The following is a 19,808-nucleotide window of genomic DNA, read 5'->3' as shown; positions in this document are numbered from 1 at the left end:
TTCCCGGTCAGGGCACATGCCCAGGTTGAGGGGTTGATCCCCATTGAGGGGTGTGCAGGCTGCGATCTCCTGAATCATACCACTGAGCCATGCCAGCTGGGCAAACTATGGAATTCTTAAGGAAAATATGTACAAGATGTGTCCCACTTGAACAAAAGAAATGAAGGATTTAACAAGTTAAGATGTCAATTTGGCCCACAAGGCTCTATAGATTCAGTGTAATCCCAAGCAAAAAATGTTAGGAAGATTCTACAGTTTATATAGACATAGAAAGCACTCAGAGGCAGCCAAAAGAATTTGGAAAACTGGAGGATGCACAGTACCCAATTGCAAAACTTACTATACCATCACAGTGATACTGGCATAAATGATCAAAACAAAGCTCAATTGAGGTTGAGCCCAAATGCTCAGATATGTGTAAACAAGCGTGCCAAGGAATTCAACAGGGGAAAGGAAAATCTTTTCAATGAATGCTGATAAACAAATATCAACATGGGGAAGGAAAAAAACCCTACTATACCTCCTATCATATGCAAAAAAAATAACTTAAAATGAATCAAAGACCCAAAAGTAAACTGCAGCTATAAAATTCCAGAATAAAATTCTTGGTGACCTTGAGGTAGACAAAGATTTATTAGAACACAAAAAGCATAGATGATAAAAGAAAAAAAAGTCAATAAACTGAAACATCATCAAAACTAAAGATGTTCAATCTTAAAAAAATAAATCATTAAAAACAATGAAAAGGCAAATCATAAAATGGTAGAAAATATTCCCAATACACACATCTGACAAAGGACTTCTATCCAGAATATATCTATTTTTAGAAGCTCTTAAAACACAGTAAGACAAGCGATCCAGTAAGTAGGGAAAATATTTGGACACTTCATAAACGATGCATTGTGATCCACAGCAGATGAAAAGATGCTCAACTTCATTAGTCAACAGGGAATGTAAATTAAACCACAATTAGATATCCACTTCAATGGCTAAAGTATGTGTTGTTTTTTTAAATGACAATACCAAGGGATGGTGAAGATGTGAAGCAACTGGACTCCCATTCATTGAGGGCAGGACTGTAAGCAGTCAAGCACTATGGAAAATGGCCATTTCTTTTGCAATTAATCATATACTGATCCTATGACAACCTCAACCCTAAGCAATAACCTTAGAAATGAGAATATTCATTCACAGAAAGACTTCCGTATGGATATTTACAGAAGCTTCATTCGTAACAGGCAAAAATCAAAGTGACCCAAATATTTATCAATAGTTGGTCAATGGATAAACCAACTGCGACACAGCCGTACAATGCAACACTATTCAGCCATGGAAAGGAACCAACCACTGAAACACACTAAGCGAATAATGCTTAAGTCACTGGGCAGAGTAAGAGAAGCCTGACACAAAACACAACATATTGCATGACTCCATTTACATAAAATTCTAGAACAAGAGTGGATCCATTCAGACAAAAAGGAAGTTAATGTTGGCCTGGGCATGACAGCCCAGCTTTATTACAAAGGGGTGCAAGAGAAATTTGGGGTGATGGAGATGCTCTGTATCTTGATTGGGGTGATAATTACTTGAGTGTAGGCGCTTGTCAAAAACTCTCCACACTTTGCACTTAAATAGGTGTATAATATGCACCTATTCATAACAGGTAAAAATGTGTTTATACCTCAAAAATATGTTTAAAAAGTAAAAATATAGATATCATTTCCGGTCATCATTTTGGTGAAGATTAAAAACAATGTTAATATTAAAAAATCTATAGAAAAATTACACCCAAATTCTACAAATGTCATATTAAAAATTACCTAAGAATCCTACCCTGGTGCTCAGCGCTGACAGGGCCCCTATGTGGCACACTACTTTGATGCCACCCTCAGAAGGACATGACCCAGCCTAGCGTTCCCACCAAAACGTGTGACTTGAACCTCAATAGGAATTAAACCTGACTGAGGTCTAGCCTTCACTCTTCAGAATTATCAATGCCATGACCACCATGGAAACCCCAAGGAGGAAACACTGGAGCCGGGACAACGAAATGAGAAGCACAACCCTGGTGTGTATTATTCAAATGTTAAATTTCCAGAATGTGACAAACACACGGTAAGTCCCTACTTAATGCTGATGATAGGTTCTTGGAAACGTGACTTTAAGCAAAATGATGTATAAGAAAACCAATTTGATCAGAGGGTCACTGACATCAACCAGACCAAGTTCCTATGGCATATTTCTGGTCACAAAAACATCACCAAACTTCTAAATGGAGACCCCAAATCCTTCTCATATCAAACACTGAAATAAATGTTAAGCTATACAGACATTTAAGAAAGATTAACAAGAACATGTAAAAAATGACTTTCCCACGTACTGATTCAGTGTCATTCACAGTGGCCAGAGCAGGGCCTCTCCAGGCAGCTCAGGGCACAGGCAGGCCCCAGGCCCCACCCTGGCCAGGACTCTCTTCTAGCCCTTCCATCACTGGGCACCCACACCCACACCCACACTCAAACCAGAATGAGGCAGACACACCAATTGCCCTCATGCACATCTTTGGGACAAGGAAGGAGAATGGAGTCCCCAGAGAAAAATCATGCAGACATGGGGAGAATGGGCCAGCTCCACATGGACAGTGAGTGGCCCTGACCCCAGCCAGGAACTGATCTTTTCCCCCCTCATCAATGTTATAATGAAAGGATACTGAATAATACAACGTTATTCGAGAACCTACTGTACTGTGGTTAGGTAAGCAACTGTCCTAGCTTTTAGAAAATATGCTCCCGTATAAACAGAAAGAGAGGCACAAAGTCTGCATCGCACTCTAAAAATTCAGGAAAAACTGTGTACAGAGGTCGGAGGTGAGGCAGACAGGGAAGGGAAGAGAGAATGAATACAGAGAAATTACAATGAAAAGGTATTTGGAAATCTCTGTCCTATTCTTACAATCTCCGAGTTTGAAATGAATTCCGAAGAAAAAGTTAAAATAGAAAATTTCAAAAATGTCTACAGTGGATAATGAACAAAGAAAGAAAAAAAAATGTCTACAGTGGAATCAGGAGTTTGAAACAGGGCTTTTCAAACTCAATGTGCATATAACTCAGTGGGAAATATGGGTGAAAATACACACTCTGCCTCAGTCGGTCTGGGGTGCAGCCTGAGAGGCTGCATTTGAAGGCATCCCCAAGTGGATTTGCTGCTAGAAAGGGGCAAGCGTGGGGGAAGCCTGTCCCCCAGGGACAAGTTCCAGGAATGGAAGACAGGCATCAGAAAGCCACAGACTTGTAGAAAATAACTTGATGTTGGTCTTGAAGGGGATCAAATACGCCACCCCAAAATGAGCCAGCTTGGCAAAAAGACTGTTTTGAGCTGAAGTAAACAGAGAAACAAACTCTGAACTTCCCTTTATGGAGGAAGCCCATTCCCCTCTCCTACCAGGAAGGGCAGAATGACTCTGGGTTACCAGGCAGAGCTCTAGACTCTTTTCAGCCCAAGTCAGCATAACAAACTACTAAGTAACCCTCATCTCCATCAGTGTCCACGTATATTTACCTGCCCACAACTTACTGCCCCTTGAAGCTCAAAATCCTTTTCCTTTGTCTTGTCATTTCTCCATGAAAATGGTATATAAGCTCTGACTGCTGTCTCGAGATTTTCATTTCATTTCTGTGAGGCACCCACAGGCATATGAAATCAGTCTTTTTTTCTCCTGTGAATCTCTCTTGTCAGTTTGCAGGGCCCCGGCCACTGAACCTAAGAAAGTAGAGAAAAAGAGTTTTTTCCCTCCCTGACAGTCCCTTAATGAGGAAAAGATGCTAAATGCCACCACTGATGAAATGTGAGAGGAATCTGGGCTCTGGGACAGCACTGGGAGGGGGGAGTGTCTGGCTCTGCAGATTCCCAGGAAAAAATAGGCAGCACATACTATCAAAAGAGATACGGATCTTTTTCCCTTTGACCCTTGGTGTCTGAGACAACATAGTAGGCAAGGTTGCTCACAAGCTGTGGAAGCAAACCAGAGTGCCAGAGCAGGTGAATGAGCAGTGGCCCTCCAATAGCCACCTGGACAACGCTGACATAGATACTTATTAAGATACCCAGGCAGTTTTGGTGTCATATGAGGAAAAGCTTACACTTGGGGAAAAGCATAAAAACAGGATACAGTGCTCTGCAGTGTGACCCCAGCAAGACACAGACACAATGGCAGAGAAAAATCCAGAAGAAAGTGCATCAAAACACTTGGAGACCTTCTGAGGTAACTGGGGACATGTAACAACATACTTTCACTTTCTAAATCGTGCCAATTTTTACAGTGACAATGGATGGGGGAAATTCTGTGGCCTTCTCAGAGACAGGGCAGATGTGTTTTTTCCTGATTTCTTCCAGTAATGACAGCTCAAACCCTGACAGGCTAGGGATATGGGGTCCCAAGGAACGGAACGGTATTGAGGACCCTGGTTTTTCTTATGCCTCATATATCAAACTTGAAGCTGAAGGAGCTTGCAATCCAGGAATACCAGCAGGCACAGAAAAAAATAAAACCCAACAAAACCTGTTCACTCAGCCATAGAATCAGGAAAGGGCAGCAGAGCTAGACAGACAATAACTGCTCTACTTCCACCAAGCACCACAGAACAAACAGGGAGCCTAGACTTCCCTTATACCAGGCTGCAGTGAGGGGTCTCAGGAGGGCCAAGGGGGAGCCAGGACTTCAGTCCTTGCGGGCCAATGGCAGCCCTTTCACATGCGTGCACAAACACGTGCGTGCACACGCACGCACACACACACACACACACGCACACAGACCATTGGTGAGCTCCCACTTCCACTCAGGAGTCCCCTTTAGGGACAATGGAGACCACGGAGGAATCTCAAACTTTAGGAAAAAAGACCAACAGATGTGAGATGTGAGAACCATCTGACAAAGAAGAAGCCTTGATAAAAATCCTTCAGTGAGCAATTACCAACACACTAAAAATAAATGAAAAAGCCTCTGCAAAGAAATAGTCTCAGCAAAGAAAACAGAAAGTAACAAGAATAATGCAATGGAAGTGTTAGAACTGAAACCACAATACAGGCACACCTTGGCTTACACTGCAAATCTGTAGTTTAGTGTAGCCACCTTCATTAATTGTCATAGCTAGATCTCTGGATAACTTGCTGCAGTTTCTTTTTATTTTTTTTTTATTTAATTTTTTTAATCCTCAACTGAGGATATTTTTTTCCACTGCTTTCAGACAGAGTGGAAGAGAAGGAGAGGGGGGGCGGGGGGGGGGAGAGGCATGTGAGAGAGAGACATCGATTGATTGCCTTCCCCACGCACCCAGACCCGGGTGAGGATCGAGCCTGCAACCAAGGTACGTGCCCTTGGCTGGAGTCGAACCCAGGACCCTTCAGTCCACAAGCGGATGCTCTAACCACTGAGCCAAACCGGCTATGGCTTGCTGCAGCTTCTACATCAGCACTTGCTGCCTCATCTTGCACTCTGGTGGTATGGAGACAGCTTCTTTCCTTAAACCTTATGAACCAACTTTTCTTCTGCAACTGCCTCACCTCTCTCAGCCTTCAAAGAATTGAAGAGAGTTAGCGTCTGGTTCTGTATTAGCCTTGGGCTTAAGGGAATGTTCCGGCTGGCTGGGCTTTTAGCCAGACCACTAAAACTTTCTCCATATCAGCAATACGGGTTTCGCTTTCTTACCATCTGTGTGTTTACTGGAGAAGCACTTTTAATTTACTTCAAGAACTTTTCCTTTGCATTCATAACTTGTTTAACTGTTTGGCACAAGAGGCCTAGAGATCAGTTTATCTTGGCTTTCTTTCTTTCCTTTTATACTGGGAGATGTCATTTAGAATTTTCATAGCTAGAAAGGAAAAATCAGTGCCTGGCTTCAAAGCTTCAGAGTATAGGCTGACTGTAGTTAGGCACTAATGCAGTTTGTGACTAAGTTGAAGCTGTGCTCATGTACATTCTGAAAATTCTAGGGCCCTTAAGAATTATGCTAATCTACTCTGGTTGTGCTCTATATATCACATCTGTTTATAACATGGTTTACTGAATATTTAAGCCCACTGTTCAGACCTACTGCACAGAAAAGATTCTTTTGAAAATATTACTGCTCACTGACAGTGCACCTGGTCACACGAGAGCTCTGATAAAGATGCAGAATGAGATTTTGTTGTTTTCATGCCTGCTAATACAGCATCCATTCTGCAGCCCATGAATCAAGGAATAATTCTGACTTTCAAACTTATTTAAGAAACACATTTCCTAAGACCATAGGTGCCGTAGTGATTCCTCTGATGGATCTAAGAAAAGTAAATGAAAACCTCTGGAAAGAATTCACCATTCTAGATGCCATTAAGAACTCACACAAGTTAACATTTTAAAAAATATTCCAATTAAAAAATGGACAGAGGACCTGAATAGACATTTCTTTAAAGAAGACATGCAGATGGCCAATAGACGTATGAAAAGATGCTCAACATCACTAATCATCAGGGAAATGCAAATTAAAACCATAATGACTTTTCATCTCATAACTGTCTGAATAGTAATCATCAATAAATCAACAAACAATAAATGCTGGCAGGACGTAGAGAAAAGGGAACCCTCATGCACTGTTGGTGGGATTGCAAACTGGTGTAGCCACTATGGATAACAGTATGGAGTTTTCTCAAAATATTAAAAATAGAACTACCATATGACCCAGCAGTCCCACTTGTGGGTATTTATCTAAAGAAATCCAAAACACTAATTTAAAAAGATATATGCATCCCTATGTTTGTGCAGAATTATTTACAATAACCAAGACATGGAAGCAACCCAAGTGCCCATCAACAGACAAGTGGATAAAGATGTGACATAAGCCCTGGTTGGGTAGTATCACAAGGTCACATCTGGAACAAAGGAGCACTCTCTCTTAGTTTTTGCTCCCTTTGCTCTTGCTTTCCCTGCTTGCCTGCGCTCCTGTGACTCCTGTTGTAGGGGATGTATTCCCCCTGTGCCCACGTGGCTCATGGCCATGTGGGATCTACACAATGGACTAATGGACTTTAATTAACTGATGCTGAACTGGACCCGGCTGCAACATGGAACAGAAGCTCTGGACACTGGCCCTCCTTCTGGCTCTACTGGAACCCCAGCTGCACCTTTTTCAGGACTGGTTTAAGGGGCAGGGGTCTTTGCAACCTGAGGAATGTAACTCCATGCAAATAAAGTCATCTACCACACCTCACTCTCCCATCGGGGCTTCTGAAAGTGCTCAGTTTCAGTGGTACCTCAAGAACCTCATACTCACTCATGTCTGGGACATCTGACCCACTAATTCCTCCACGTACAGAACCTCTCATGTATATGGGATTCCTGGTATGTATGTATTAAATTTGGTTATTTCCTCTTGTTAATCTGTCTCATGTAGATTTAATTAGTAGACAAGTTGAAAAAACCTAGAACAGCAGAGGAAAATTTCTCCCTCCCCCTCACAATAAAAGGAAATGTGGAACATAAGGAAGAAAATGGTAAACCAAAATATGGCCAAGTGCAATAGGCTTTCCTTCTCCTTCTAAGTTTTCTAAATAAGGTTTGATAGTTAAAGTAAAATTTTAACATTGGGATGTGCTTCTAATGTATTAAAGAAACTATTTAAATCAATTGTATCAGAAAAGAGGAAGGGTGAAGAGAAGTCAAGGATGTGGTAAGTTATGCATATACAATGTAATACCAGAGCAATCTCTAAAAATGCTATATTGACAAAAATTCTTTGGTTGACAAACTTTAGTCAGGCTCCTGACCCTACTCCTGGGCTCATCTGTGGACTTCCTTGTAAAAACCCACCCCTCATATCTGATCATCCTGGATATCTGATCAGGTTCCTCACCCTCCACCATCCCCAGGTGACATCTGATAGCACTGGCCTGTCTTTAGCAAGAATCCTGTTAGGTCACTTTAGCCAGAACCCCCACTGTGATACAGTGATTTATAATATTTGGTCTTCCCCACTTTCTGGCACAGAGCTACTAAAACCCTTGGAATTTCCTAAGTGATGAGAGCAACAAAAGTTCTTTAGTTATGTTAATGTGGTGAACCTTACCTAAAGATGGGGCTGTTTGCCAGGGGAACCAACCAGTGATTATAGGGGTAGAATATCAGTCCCAACCCCTCCCCCAACCTCCAGAGAAGGAAGAGAGACTGGAGATTGAATCAATAGCCAACAGCCAGTGATTTAATGAATCACAACAATGTAATAAGGCCTCCATAAAAACCCAAAAGGATAGGGTTCAAAGTTTCTAGGTTGGTGGACACGTGGAGATGCCAGGAGAGTGGTGGGCTGAGTATGGAAAACCCTAGCCCTTTCCCACATACCTTGCTCTGTACATCTCTCCTATCTGGCTGTTCCTGAGTCACATTCTTTTATAATGAACCAGTGATCTTGCAAATAAAATGTTCCTCTGAGTTCAGTGAGCCACTTTAGCAAATTAATCAAACCCAAGAAGACGGCTGTAGGAACCTCTGATTTATAGCTGGTCGGTCAGAAGGAAAGGTGTGGGCTTCTGACTGGTGTCTGAAGTGGGAGGAGTGGGTGTGGTCTTCCAGGACCGAGCCCTTAGGTTGTGGGATCCACGTGTTCCTTGAGAATTTTTTGTGGACAAGGGGGAAACACCCCCACATTAGAAATTGGGTCTCAGAACACCCCAAAGTTCTCCTCATCCCTGATGTTTCCTCTTAGTAATTTTCTATCCAATGACCCTCAATCCTGCTCCTTGGCTACAAATTCCCTCTTGTCCATGCTGTATTTGGAGATGAGCCCACTATATGTCCCCTACTATAAAATCCCATTGCAGTGGTCCCTACATCTATCACAATGGTCCTGAATAAAGTCTGCCTTACCATCTTTAAATAAGGAGCGTTGTATATTTTTTCTTTAGCAATATAAATACACTCAACAATATACTAGGTGAATCAAAATGGAATTCTAAAAATGTTTGAGTAACCCATAGAAAGGCAAGAACAAGAAAACAGGGAAACAAAAAGCAAGATGGGAAAGGACAGATTTAAGCCCTAACATGTCAATGATTATGTTAAAATACAAATTATGTTAAAATACATCAGTTAACACAGCAACTGGTAGTGGATTAAAAAACATAACTGGCTTGCTGGGCATGGCTCAGCGGCTGAGCATCAACCTAGGATCTAGGAGATCGAGGTTCAATTACCAGTCAGGGCACATGGTAACTGAACCTTGGGTTACAGGCTCAATCCCCAGTCGGGTGCGGGGGGGGGGGGGGTGCAGGAGGTGGCTGATCAATTACTCTCTCATCATTAATGTTTCTCTCTCTCTGAAATCAATAAGGATATATTTAAAAAACAAACAAACAAAAAAACATGACTGAACTATATGCATACCTCAAAGATACTGAGGTTCGGGTCCAAACCACTGCAACAAAGCAAATATCACAATAAAGGGAGTCACATGAACTTCTTGGTTTCCCAGTGCACATAAAAGTTATGTTTACACTACACTGTAGTTGTTAAGTGTGCAATAGCATTGTCTAAAAAAAAACAATGTGCCCCGCTCTCTTCGGCAGCACATATACTAAAATTGGAACAATACAGAGAAGATTAGCATGGCCCCTGTGCAAGGATGACACGCAAATTCATGAAGCATTCCATTTTTTTTAAATATCTTTATTGATTTCAGAGAGAGGAAAGGAGGGGGAGAGAGATAGAAACATCAATGATGAGAGAGTCATCATTGATCGGTTGCCTCCTGCACGCCCCCAACTGGGGATTGAGCCCGCAACCTGGGCATGTGCCCTGACCGGGAATCAAACCCCGATCGCCTGGATCCTAGGTCAACGCTAAACCACTGAGCCACGCCTGGCCAGGCGAAGCATTCCATTTTTAAAAAAATAAATGAAGATAAAAAAATAAACAGCATACATACCTTAATTTTTTTTTAATTAACTGCTAAAAAAAATGCAAACCATCATGTGAGCTCTCAGTGAGTAATAATGTTTTTGCTGGTGGAAGGTCTTGCCTTGATATTGATGAAAACACAGTATTTGCAAAATGTAGTAACATGAGGTCTACCTGTATGTGCTATTTAAACGAAACTCACTTCAAACACAATGATGTAGGCAGTAAAAAGATGGAGAATATATATTATGTCATCATTAATCAAAAGGAAAAGAAGTAGCTATATTAATGCCAGAAAAGGTAGAATTTAGCATAAAGAAAATGATGAGACAAACATTAATAATAACAAACAGGTCTATTCCCCAAGAAGGCATTTCTACATATGCATGTAAATATGTGAGTAGCAATTCTAATGCATATGCACCAAACAGAGAGCTGCATAGGCAGAAACTGAAAGAACCAAAAGGAGAAACAGACAAATCACTACAGTTGGAGACGTCAGCACCCCTCTCTCAAAAACCAGAAGAACAATCAACTACACAGAAAATCAGGAAGGATCTAGAAGTCAATAGCACTATCAACCAACAGGCTCTAATCAACATTTACGGAACACCCAATAAGAACAGCATGTATGTTCTTTTCAAATACCAACAGAACATATGACAAGACAGACCACACATTCTGGGCCATCCCAGAAAGAGAGAAGAAACCCGCCCAAAATCTGAAAGAACTGACATCATACATTGTGTTCTCTGATCACAACAGAATCAAACTAGAAATCAGTAATAGAAAGCTAACAGGAAAACCTCAAGCCTTGGAAATTAAACTATACATTTCTAAATAATCCTTAGGTCAAAGAATGTAGCTCATGAGAAATACAAAATATACTGAAATGAATGAAAATAAAAATGCATCGTATTACAATTTGTGGGATGTAACTAGAGCAGTATTAAGAGGAACATTTACAGTGCTAAAATGCCTGCATTAGAAATGCTTACATAAGAGGACGTCCCAAATCAATAACGTAAGCTTCCACCTCAGGAACCTAGAAAGGAAATAATAAAATAAACCCAAAGCATGCAGGAGGAAGAAAATAATAAAGATGAGACAAAAACTCAAAAAACTGAAAACATTAAAACAGGAGGGGGAAAAAGAAAAAAATCAATGAACCAATGAGTTAGTTCTTTGGGAAGACCAATAAAATTGAAACCTCTAGCAAGACTAAGAAAAAAAGAGAGGAAGACATTTCCAGTATCAGGAATAGAGCAGGGATATCCCAGACCCTGCTGATGACAGGATGATGGACTAGCACAAATAACTCCACGCCCATAAGTTTGACAACTTAAGATGAAAAGAACCAATTCCCTGAGCAACACAAACCACTACAGCTTATCTACTATGAGGTAGATAGTATGAATTGCCCCATAACCTTTAAGGGTGTTGAACCTATAATTAAAATACCACTTCCGCTCCACTCCCTCGAACTCTCCTGGGTCATATGGTTTCACCAGAGAATTCTACCAAGTGTTCAAAGAATTAACACCCATTCTGCACAATCTCTTTTAGAAAATAAGAGGAGGGGACACTTCCAAACTCATCTTATGAAGCTAGTATTACCCTGAGACCAAAGCTAGACAAAGTCAGTAAAGAAAACCACAAACCAATAATCCCTCCTGAATAGATACAAAATCCTTAACAAAATAATAGCAAACAAAACCCAGTAATATATAAAGAGATTTTATACCAAGACAAGAAGGGGTTTACTTCACGGGATGCAAGGCTGGTTCAATATTAAAAAGTCAGTCAACGTAATCCACCTTATTAACAGCCTAAAGAAAATTCACATGTTCATTATCAACTGAAGCAGAAAGAGCTTTGACTAAATTCAATACCCATACACAATAAAAAACCTCAGAGAGAAAAAAAATTGAGGAACTTCCTCAACTTGATAAAGAAAATTTACAAAGACTTATAGCTAACAGCATATTTAATGGTGAAAGATGACGCATTCCCCCAAAGATTGGGAACAAGGAAAGGATATCCTCTCTCACCACTGCTATTCAACATTGTGCTGGAAGTTCTAGCCAATGGAATGAGTCAAGAAAAGAAAATAAAGGCATAAATGCTGGAAAGAAATATAATTGTCCTTATTTGCAGATGAAATAATTGTCTACATAGAAAATCCAGGACTCTATATATAATACCATTTGCAATTGCTTAAAAAATGAAGTACTTAGGTATAAATGTAACAAAACACATACAGAACTTGTATGTTGAGAATCACAAAACAGTGATGAAAGAAATCAAAGTGAACAGAGAGGCATATCGCATTCACAGATCACAAGACCCCAGACAGTAAAAATGTCAATACTCTCTAAATTGACACACACATTTAACAAAATTTATATCAAAATCTCAGTGGGACTTTTTGCAGATATGGGCAAGGTTATTCTAAAATGCATACAGAAAGGCAAAAAAACAAAAATACATAATTTTGAAAAAGAAGAATAAAATATAAGAGGAACCGGTCTACCCAATTTCAAGACTAACATATAAACTGTGTACTATTAGTAGAAAGAAAGAAAAATACATCAATGGAACAAAACAGAGAACCCAAGAATGACCCATACTAATATGCTCAACTGACTTTCGACAAGAAAACAAAAGTAATTCAGTGGAAACAAACTTTTCAGCCAATGGTGATGAAGCAACTGGACATCCACTAACCAAAAAAAAGTACTGTGATCTAATTCTCCACTGCATCCAAAAATTAGAGATCACAGACAAATACAAATGGATCACAGATTATAGACTTAAATGTATTCTGGACCTAAATGTAAAAGGGATAACTAGAGGAAAAAACATAAGAGAATCTTTGGGATCTAAAAATAGGCAAAGAGTCCTTAGATTTTATACCAAAAGAATGATCCTTAAAAGGAAAGATTAACAAACTGAACTTAACCCAAATTAAAAACTTTTGCTCTGCTAAAGACCCTGTGAAAGGGCTGGGATGACAGGAAATATTTGCAAAACATACATCCAACGAAGGACAAGTACACAGACTATATAAAGAGTTCTCAAAACTCAACAGTAAAAAAAGCAAAACGATCCAATTAAAACACAGGCAAAAGTCATGAAGAGACCTTTTATGGAAAGGATATAGAGATTGCAGATGAGCACGTGAAAAGACGCCCAACTTCATTAGCCATGAGAGATATGCAAATTTAAATCCAAAGGAGATAGTGTGCATCTATCAGAATAGCTAAAATAAAAAACAATGAAAGCCAGCCAATGAGTCTGCTTACCTGAATGTGTTTCTGCAGAAATTTAGACAAAGCTGGCAATAGTAAAGCCATGTTACGAGCCTTAAAGACATTGAAGTCATTAAGGTCCCTGAAAATGGCAATAAGAAAATAAATTAATTAATTAAATTAAAACCAGTGACAACATCAAATGTTGGCAAGATGTGGGGAATATAGTGCGAATGTAAAATGGTACAGTCACTCTGGAAAAAGATACCAGACAACCCAACAATTGCATACCTGGGCATGTGTCCCCAGGGAAATGAAGACTGATGGTCACACAAAAATCTGTACACAAATGTTTACAGCAGTGTTATGCAAAATGCCCTAAACTGGAAACAACTCAGATCTCCTTCAGCAGGTGAATGGTTCAACAAACCATGTGGTACATCCATGCCATGGGGTCGTTCCTCAGCAATAAAAACAGAACAGACTACTGATACATGCAAAACACTGGTTGAAGCTCCAAAGAATTATGCTGATTGAAAACAACCATCCCCTGTAAGATTTGGTACGATATTGGCAAATCAATAAACATTATACACCACATAAACAAAATGAAGGATTAAAAACCACATGATTACATCAATAGATGCAGAAAAAGCATTTGATAAAATCCCACACCCATTTATGATAAAAACTCTCAGCAAAGTGGAAATATAGGGAACATACCTCAACATAATAAAGGCCATATATGACAGACTCACAGCCAAAATCACACTCAATGGGCAAAAACGACAAGCATTTCCCTTAACATAGGGAACAACACAGGGATATCTGCTTTTACCACTCTTATTTAACATAATACTAGAAGTCCTAGCGACAGCAATCAGACAAAAAGAAGAAATAAAAGGCATCCAAACTAGAAAGGAAGAAGTAAAACTGTCATTATTTGCAAATGACATGATAGACAACCCCGAAGATTCCAACAAAAAACTACTAGAACTGATAAATGAATTCAGTAAAGTAGCAAGACACAAAATAAATACGCAGAAATCAGTTGCATTTTTATACGCCAATAATAAACTATCAGAAAGGGAAGCTAAGAAAACAATACCACCTGGCTGGTGTGGTTCAGTGGTTGAGCATCAACCTATGATCCAGGAGATCGCAGTTCAGTTCCAGTCAGGGCACATGCCTGGGTTTCAGGCTTGATGCCCAGTAGGGGGCATGCAGGAGGCAGCTGATCAATGACTCTCTCATCATTGTTTCTCTCTCTCTCTCTCTCCCCCCCTCCCTGAAATCAATAAAGATATATTTAAAAAAAAAATACCATTCACAAGTGTTTAAAAAAAAAACAACACTTAGGAATAATTTTAACCACGGAGGTAAAAGACCTATACTCAGAAAACTGTAAGACACTAAAGAAAGAAACTGAAGAAGATACAAATAAGTGGAAGCATCTACCATGTTTGTGGATAGAAAGAATTAACATTATTAAAATGTCTATACTATCCAAAGCAATCTATAGATTCAGTGCAATTGCTATCAATATTCAATGGCATATTTCACAGAACTACAACAAATATTCCAAAAATTTCTATAGAACCACAAAAGACCCCAAAAAGCAACTGCAATCTTGAGGAAAAAAAAAGAACAAAGCTGGAGGAAACATGCTAGGTGATATCAAACTATATTACCAGGCCGTAGTAATCAAAACTGCATGGTACTGGCATAAAAACAGACATAGATCAATGGAACAGAACAGAGAGCCCAGAAATAAACCCATGCCCTTATAGTCAATTAATATTTGACAAAGGAGGAAAAAACATACAATGGGGTAAAGATAGTCAATTCAATAAATGGTGTTGGGAAAACTGGACACATATGTGCAAAAAAAAAGAAACTAGATCATCCTCTTACACCACACACAAGAATAAACTCAAAATGGATTAAAGACTTAAATGTTAAACTCGAAACCACAATAATCCTAGAAGAAAACACAGGCAGTAAAATCTCGGACACTTCTCGTAGCAGTATTTTCTATGATATATCTCCTTGGGTACAGAAAACAAAAGAAAAAATAAATGGGACTACATCAAACTAAAAATTTTTTGCACAGCAAAGAAAATCATCAACAAAATGGAAAGACAATCCACTGAATGGGAGAACATATTTGTTGATACATCTGATAGGCGGTTAATATCCAAAATTTATAAAGAACTTATAAAACTCAACACCAAAAAAACAAACAATCCAATTAAAAACTGGGCAAAGGACCTGAATAGACTCTTCTCCAAAGGAGACATACAGATTAACAACAGACATATGAAAAGATGCTCAATGTCACTAATCATCAGAGAATGCAAATTAAAACCACAGAGAGATATCAGGTCATGCCTATCAAAATGGCTATCATCAATAAATCAACAAAGTGCTGGAGAGGATGTGGAGAAAAGGGAACCCTCATGCACTGCTGGTGGGAATGCAGATTTGTACAGCCACTGTGGAAAGCAGAATGGAGTTACCTCAAAAATTAAAAAATGGAACTGCCTTATGATCCAGTGATCCCACTTCTGGAAATTTATCTGAAGAAACACAACACACTAATTCGAAGGGGTATTTGCAGCCCTATGTTCATTGCAGTGTTATTTACAATAGCCAAGATTTTGAAGCATCCCAACTGTCCATCAGTAAATGAGTGGAGTAAAAAGCTGTGGTACATTTACACAATGGAATACTACTCAACCAAAAAAGGGGAAATTTTACACTTTGTGACAGCATGGATGAACCTGGAAAACATTATGCTAAGTGAAACATGCCAGTCAGAGAAAGACAAGCACCATATGATTTCACTCATATGTGGAATCTAATGAACAAAATGAACTAACAAACAAAACTGAGACAGACTCATAGAGAGCAGGCTGACAGCTGTGGGGTGTGGAGAGTGGAGAGTGGGGGAGGGACTGAGCAAAAAAAAGAGAAAACTCATGGACAGTGACAACAGTGTGGTGACTGCAGAGGGGAGGAGGCTGGAAGGAGGGGAGAAGGATTTAGGGGGGATAAATGGTGATGGACAGAGACTTGACTTGGGGTGGTGAACACACAATACAGTGTACAGATGATGTGCTATAGAACTGTGCACCTGAAACCTGTATAATTTTGTTAACCAGTGTCACCCCAATAAATTCAATAAAAAGAAAAAAAAGCCCATCCCTAAATGTGACACACTGTATGAATCTACCTACTTAATGTTCTTGAAACAATACTATTAGAAAAAACATCAATGGTTATCAAAGACCAATGAGAAGCTGTGGTGAGAGCAGTGGGTATGGCTGTAAAAGGCAACAGGAAGGATCCTTCTGAAAGCAAATTTCTGTACCCTATGTGCATTAATGTCAGTATATGGCTTTTGACATTGTATTGTATCTACAAGACACTATCATTCAGTGTAAAGAGTATAGGGCCGGGTTATTTCTTACATCTGCAGGTCAATCTATGATTACCAAAATAAAATAAATAAAACTTTACATGCACCCATGTTCATAGCAACATTATTCATAGTAGCCAAGAGGTGGAAGCAACCCAAGTGTCCATCAAAGAATTAAATGCCCCGGCCTGTGAGGCTCAGTTGGTTGGGCATTGTCCTATGCACCAAACCAAAAGATTGCTAGTTAGATTCCTGGTCAGGGCACATGCCTGGGTTGTGGGCTGATCCCCAATAGGGGGCCTGTAGGAGGAAGCCAGTTGACGTTACGCTCTCACATTGATGTTTCTCTCTCTCCCTCCTTCTCCTCTCTAAAAATCAATAAAAATATTTTTTTAAAAAGAATGAATGGATAAGCACACTGGGTTATATACACAACATGAAATATCATTTAGCCTTAACAAAGAAAATTCTGACAAATGCTACATCATGGATGACCCTTGAGGACATTACACTGAGGGAACTAAGCCAGACTCAAAAGGACAAATGCTGTATGGCTTCACTTATGTGCACTGTCTAGAGTGAGTGGGATGGTGGGTGCAGGGAGAGAGGTATGGAAGGACGGGGAATTATTACTGAATGGTTGAGGAGTTTCAGTTTGAAAAGATGAAAAAATTCTGGAGATTGGCTGCACAGTAATAATGGGAGTATACTTACGATTACTGAACATTTAAAAACACTACTGTACATTTAAAATGATTAAGATTGTACATTTTGTTGTATGTATTTTACAATTAAAAGTAAAAATTAAAAAGAAAAAACCCTAAAAAATAAGCCCTTCAGGATGGTGACTTTTAGTGCACTGGGCAGAACAATCTTCAATGGAGAAATACACAGCACTGACTTATCAAAATCTGTATCTTCTACTCACTGTGGCATCTACAGGGACCTGGAGAAATTCAAAGATGAACACCAAAGCTCAAATTCACAGCATCCCCTTGCAAGTCATGCTGGTCAAAGGCATCAGCAGATGCTGGAACACATGCATGTTCCAAGGGAACAGGTCCAAGGGAATGGATATTCCCCACTGCATGTGTCTAACAAATTCCCTCCCATCCTGATTGGAACCCCCTCCCAAGTTTAAAGTCCTGTTAAATGCACTGTGCATAAAACAAACTATGTTTATTGTCCTTCAGATAGATAGTCTTCCATCTGCTGAGAAACAGTAATAGGGTCCATGCCTTTATAGCACCGCCATTCTTGCAATAACTAAATTTCATGCCAGCTGATGGAAAGTGTTCACAAGAAAAACTAAGGGGGGGTATGGTCAGCAACCACAGCCCCAGGCAGAAACTCGGAAGGAAAGAGATGAGTGAGGACACCTGCCAGACCAAGACCAGCTCCCACCTGGGGAGGACACCAAGAAAGTAAGCCTTATGTGGAAATTCCCTAACAGGCCTCTGCACGGCTGTGTGACGGTATCAAAGAAATATACATTTTCCCTTTCCTTTTTCACTGGAGGGGACACCAAGATGCCAAGAGGAAGAGAGAGAGATGGGGACTCCAGAATGTTCGTTATCCACACCATTGTCCACACGGGCTCCTGAAAGTGACGGCACAGCCAGCACAGTGAGCAGCCCGGACTATGGGGCAGGAGGAGGGATGGGAGTCACATAAACTCATGTCGTCCTCTTAGTTTTTCTAGGCTGGGGCTGAACAGCCTGTGTGGCCAACAGAAGGCTGGCCAGCGTCCTGGAAAAGCTTCCCTGTAGCTGACAGAGAGGCAAAGTGGGGTTTTAAGGGCTCTTGCAGAAGTCACTCACCAGGGGCAGCTGGAGAGCGGTCACCTGCTGTGTGTCCCTCAAGCTCGCTTCCTGAAGGAGGGACGGGTCTTGTGGAACTGAAAAAGATGAGAAAACGGTGTCTCATAATCCAAGGTCGCCTTTCTTACCTGCAAAGGGAGGATTACAAAATAATGCAGGTAAAAAGCTTTGGGCAAACCACAGACATGACAATGGGCACTTTAACAGGGAATACCTGGGTTTGAGTTGGCCCTGCCACTAAGTCGCAATGTAACTTCCCACAGGTGCAGGGGCCTCAACTTCATGATCCGAAATATTGGGAAAATAAAGGTTAGAGCTGAGTCAAGATATCAGTAAGAGCTGCCAGCAATGAAGATTACTGTGGGGCTCCAGGGTCACAGAAATGCATACATCTGGAAGTTTATAAACTATAAACTCCAGAAGACTGTGTCATTGCTAGGTGCCCCTGGAAAAAGCACTTGTTGCAGTGCCCTAACCATCACTATAAAGTGCAGAGTGTAGCACTGGGACCACCTCTCTAGGCCTGACTTTGAGGCCTGGGGGGCAGGACTGCTATTCCAACAGGATTTCTCTCCCTGACTGGCAACTACACCTTGCTCAGGCTTCTGTATGCAGTGAGCGACATACCTGGCCCAGGGTGCAGCCATGAGAAAACAAGCTGTTTCAAATGGTGCTCCTTTCACAGAATAAGACTTGGAAAGCTGCACTATTGTCTCTTGGTCTCCTAAAGATTGACCCCAGGTCACATGTCAAATCAGTGTAAAAGCTAACACATCCCTCACCAGGAAGCAGCAGGGACAGGTGTAACTATTTAGAACTATTCTGCCTCCTCGGGAACAGGAGGCAGAACAGGAGACAGCTAGCCAGCAGTGACATTGGGGATCCCCGAGAGGCAGCCTCCTCACTCTGCTAGGGGAAGCTCAGGCTGGGTGGGTGTGGATGTTAGGGGTAATTTCATTCTGCTCTCATACTTGCCACCTTTTGGGGGATGAATGACAGCCTCACCCTACCTTTCCCATGGGACATGAGTACACGGACACTTTTACACACCACTGTGGAAAACTTTCAGCCTCTAAACAAGATCTAGCTTTTGGGGAAGATTTTTAAGATTAGGAACTATATGGTTTTTACTGGAGGCTCATCCCAACAATAAATCACTCGTGTCTTTAAGGTCTTCCTAATAACTAGCTCACCATGTCTACTTTGTCCATTTTTATTGCTCAGGGAAAATGAAAGAGCTGAGCCTTTTGACCAGAAGCCCATAACTGGCTTATCTCTGAATAAGTCCAAAGAGGCACCAGCTAAGACTGGGGCAGCTACTCCTGAGGGCATTCTTGCTACCCACAACCTGCATACCACAGGCTGCCTGCACAAGCAGTGTTTATTTGGGCTAA

At 40.6% G+C, this 19,808-nt stretch overlaps 1 protein-coding gene across 2 annotated transcripts in view; it reads right to left on the bottom strand.

Annotated features, from left to right (window-relative positions):
• The window catches only part of ZNF496 (zinc finger protein 496), a 34,210-nt gene that overhangs the window by 8,581 nt on the left and 5,821 nt on the right, over window positions 1–19,808 (bottom strand). For both annotated transcript variants that reach the window (XM_081135018.1, XM_081135019.1), the window contains exon 6: window positions 18,415–18,491. In XM_081135018.1, the coding sequence (XP_080991144.1) occupies window positions 18,415–18,491 (77 nt within the window). The remainder of the gene's footprint in view (window positions 1–18,414; window positions 18,492–19,808) is intronic.

Source organism: Miniopterus schreibersii (genome assembly GCF_964146895.1).
Source record: "Miniopterus schreibersii genome assembly, chromosome: 4".
Taxonomy (NCBI): domain Eukaryota; kingdom Metazoa; phylum Chordata; class Mammalia; order Chiroptera; family Miniopteridae; genus Miniopterus; species Miniopterus schreibersii.
This window is presented reverse-complemented; position numbering and strand designations above follow the sequence as displayed.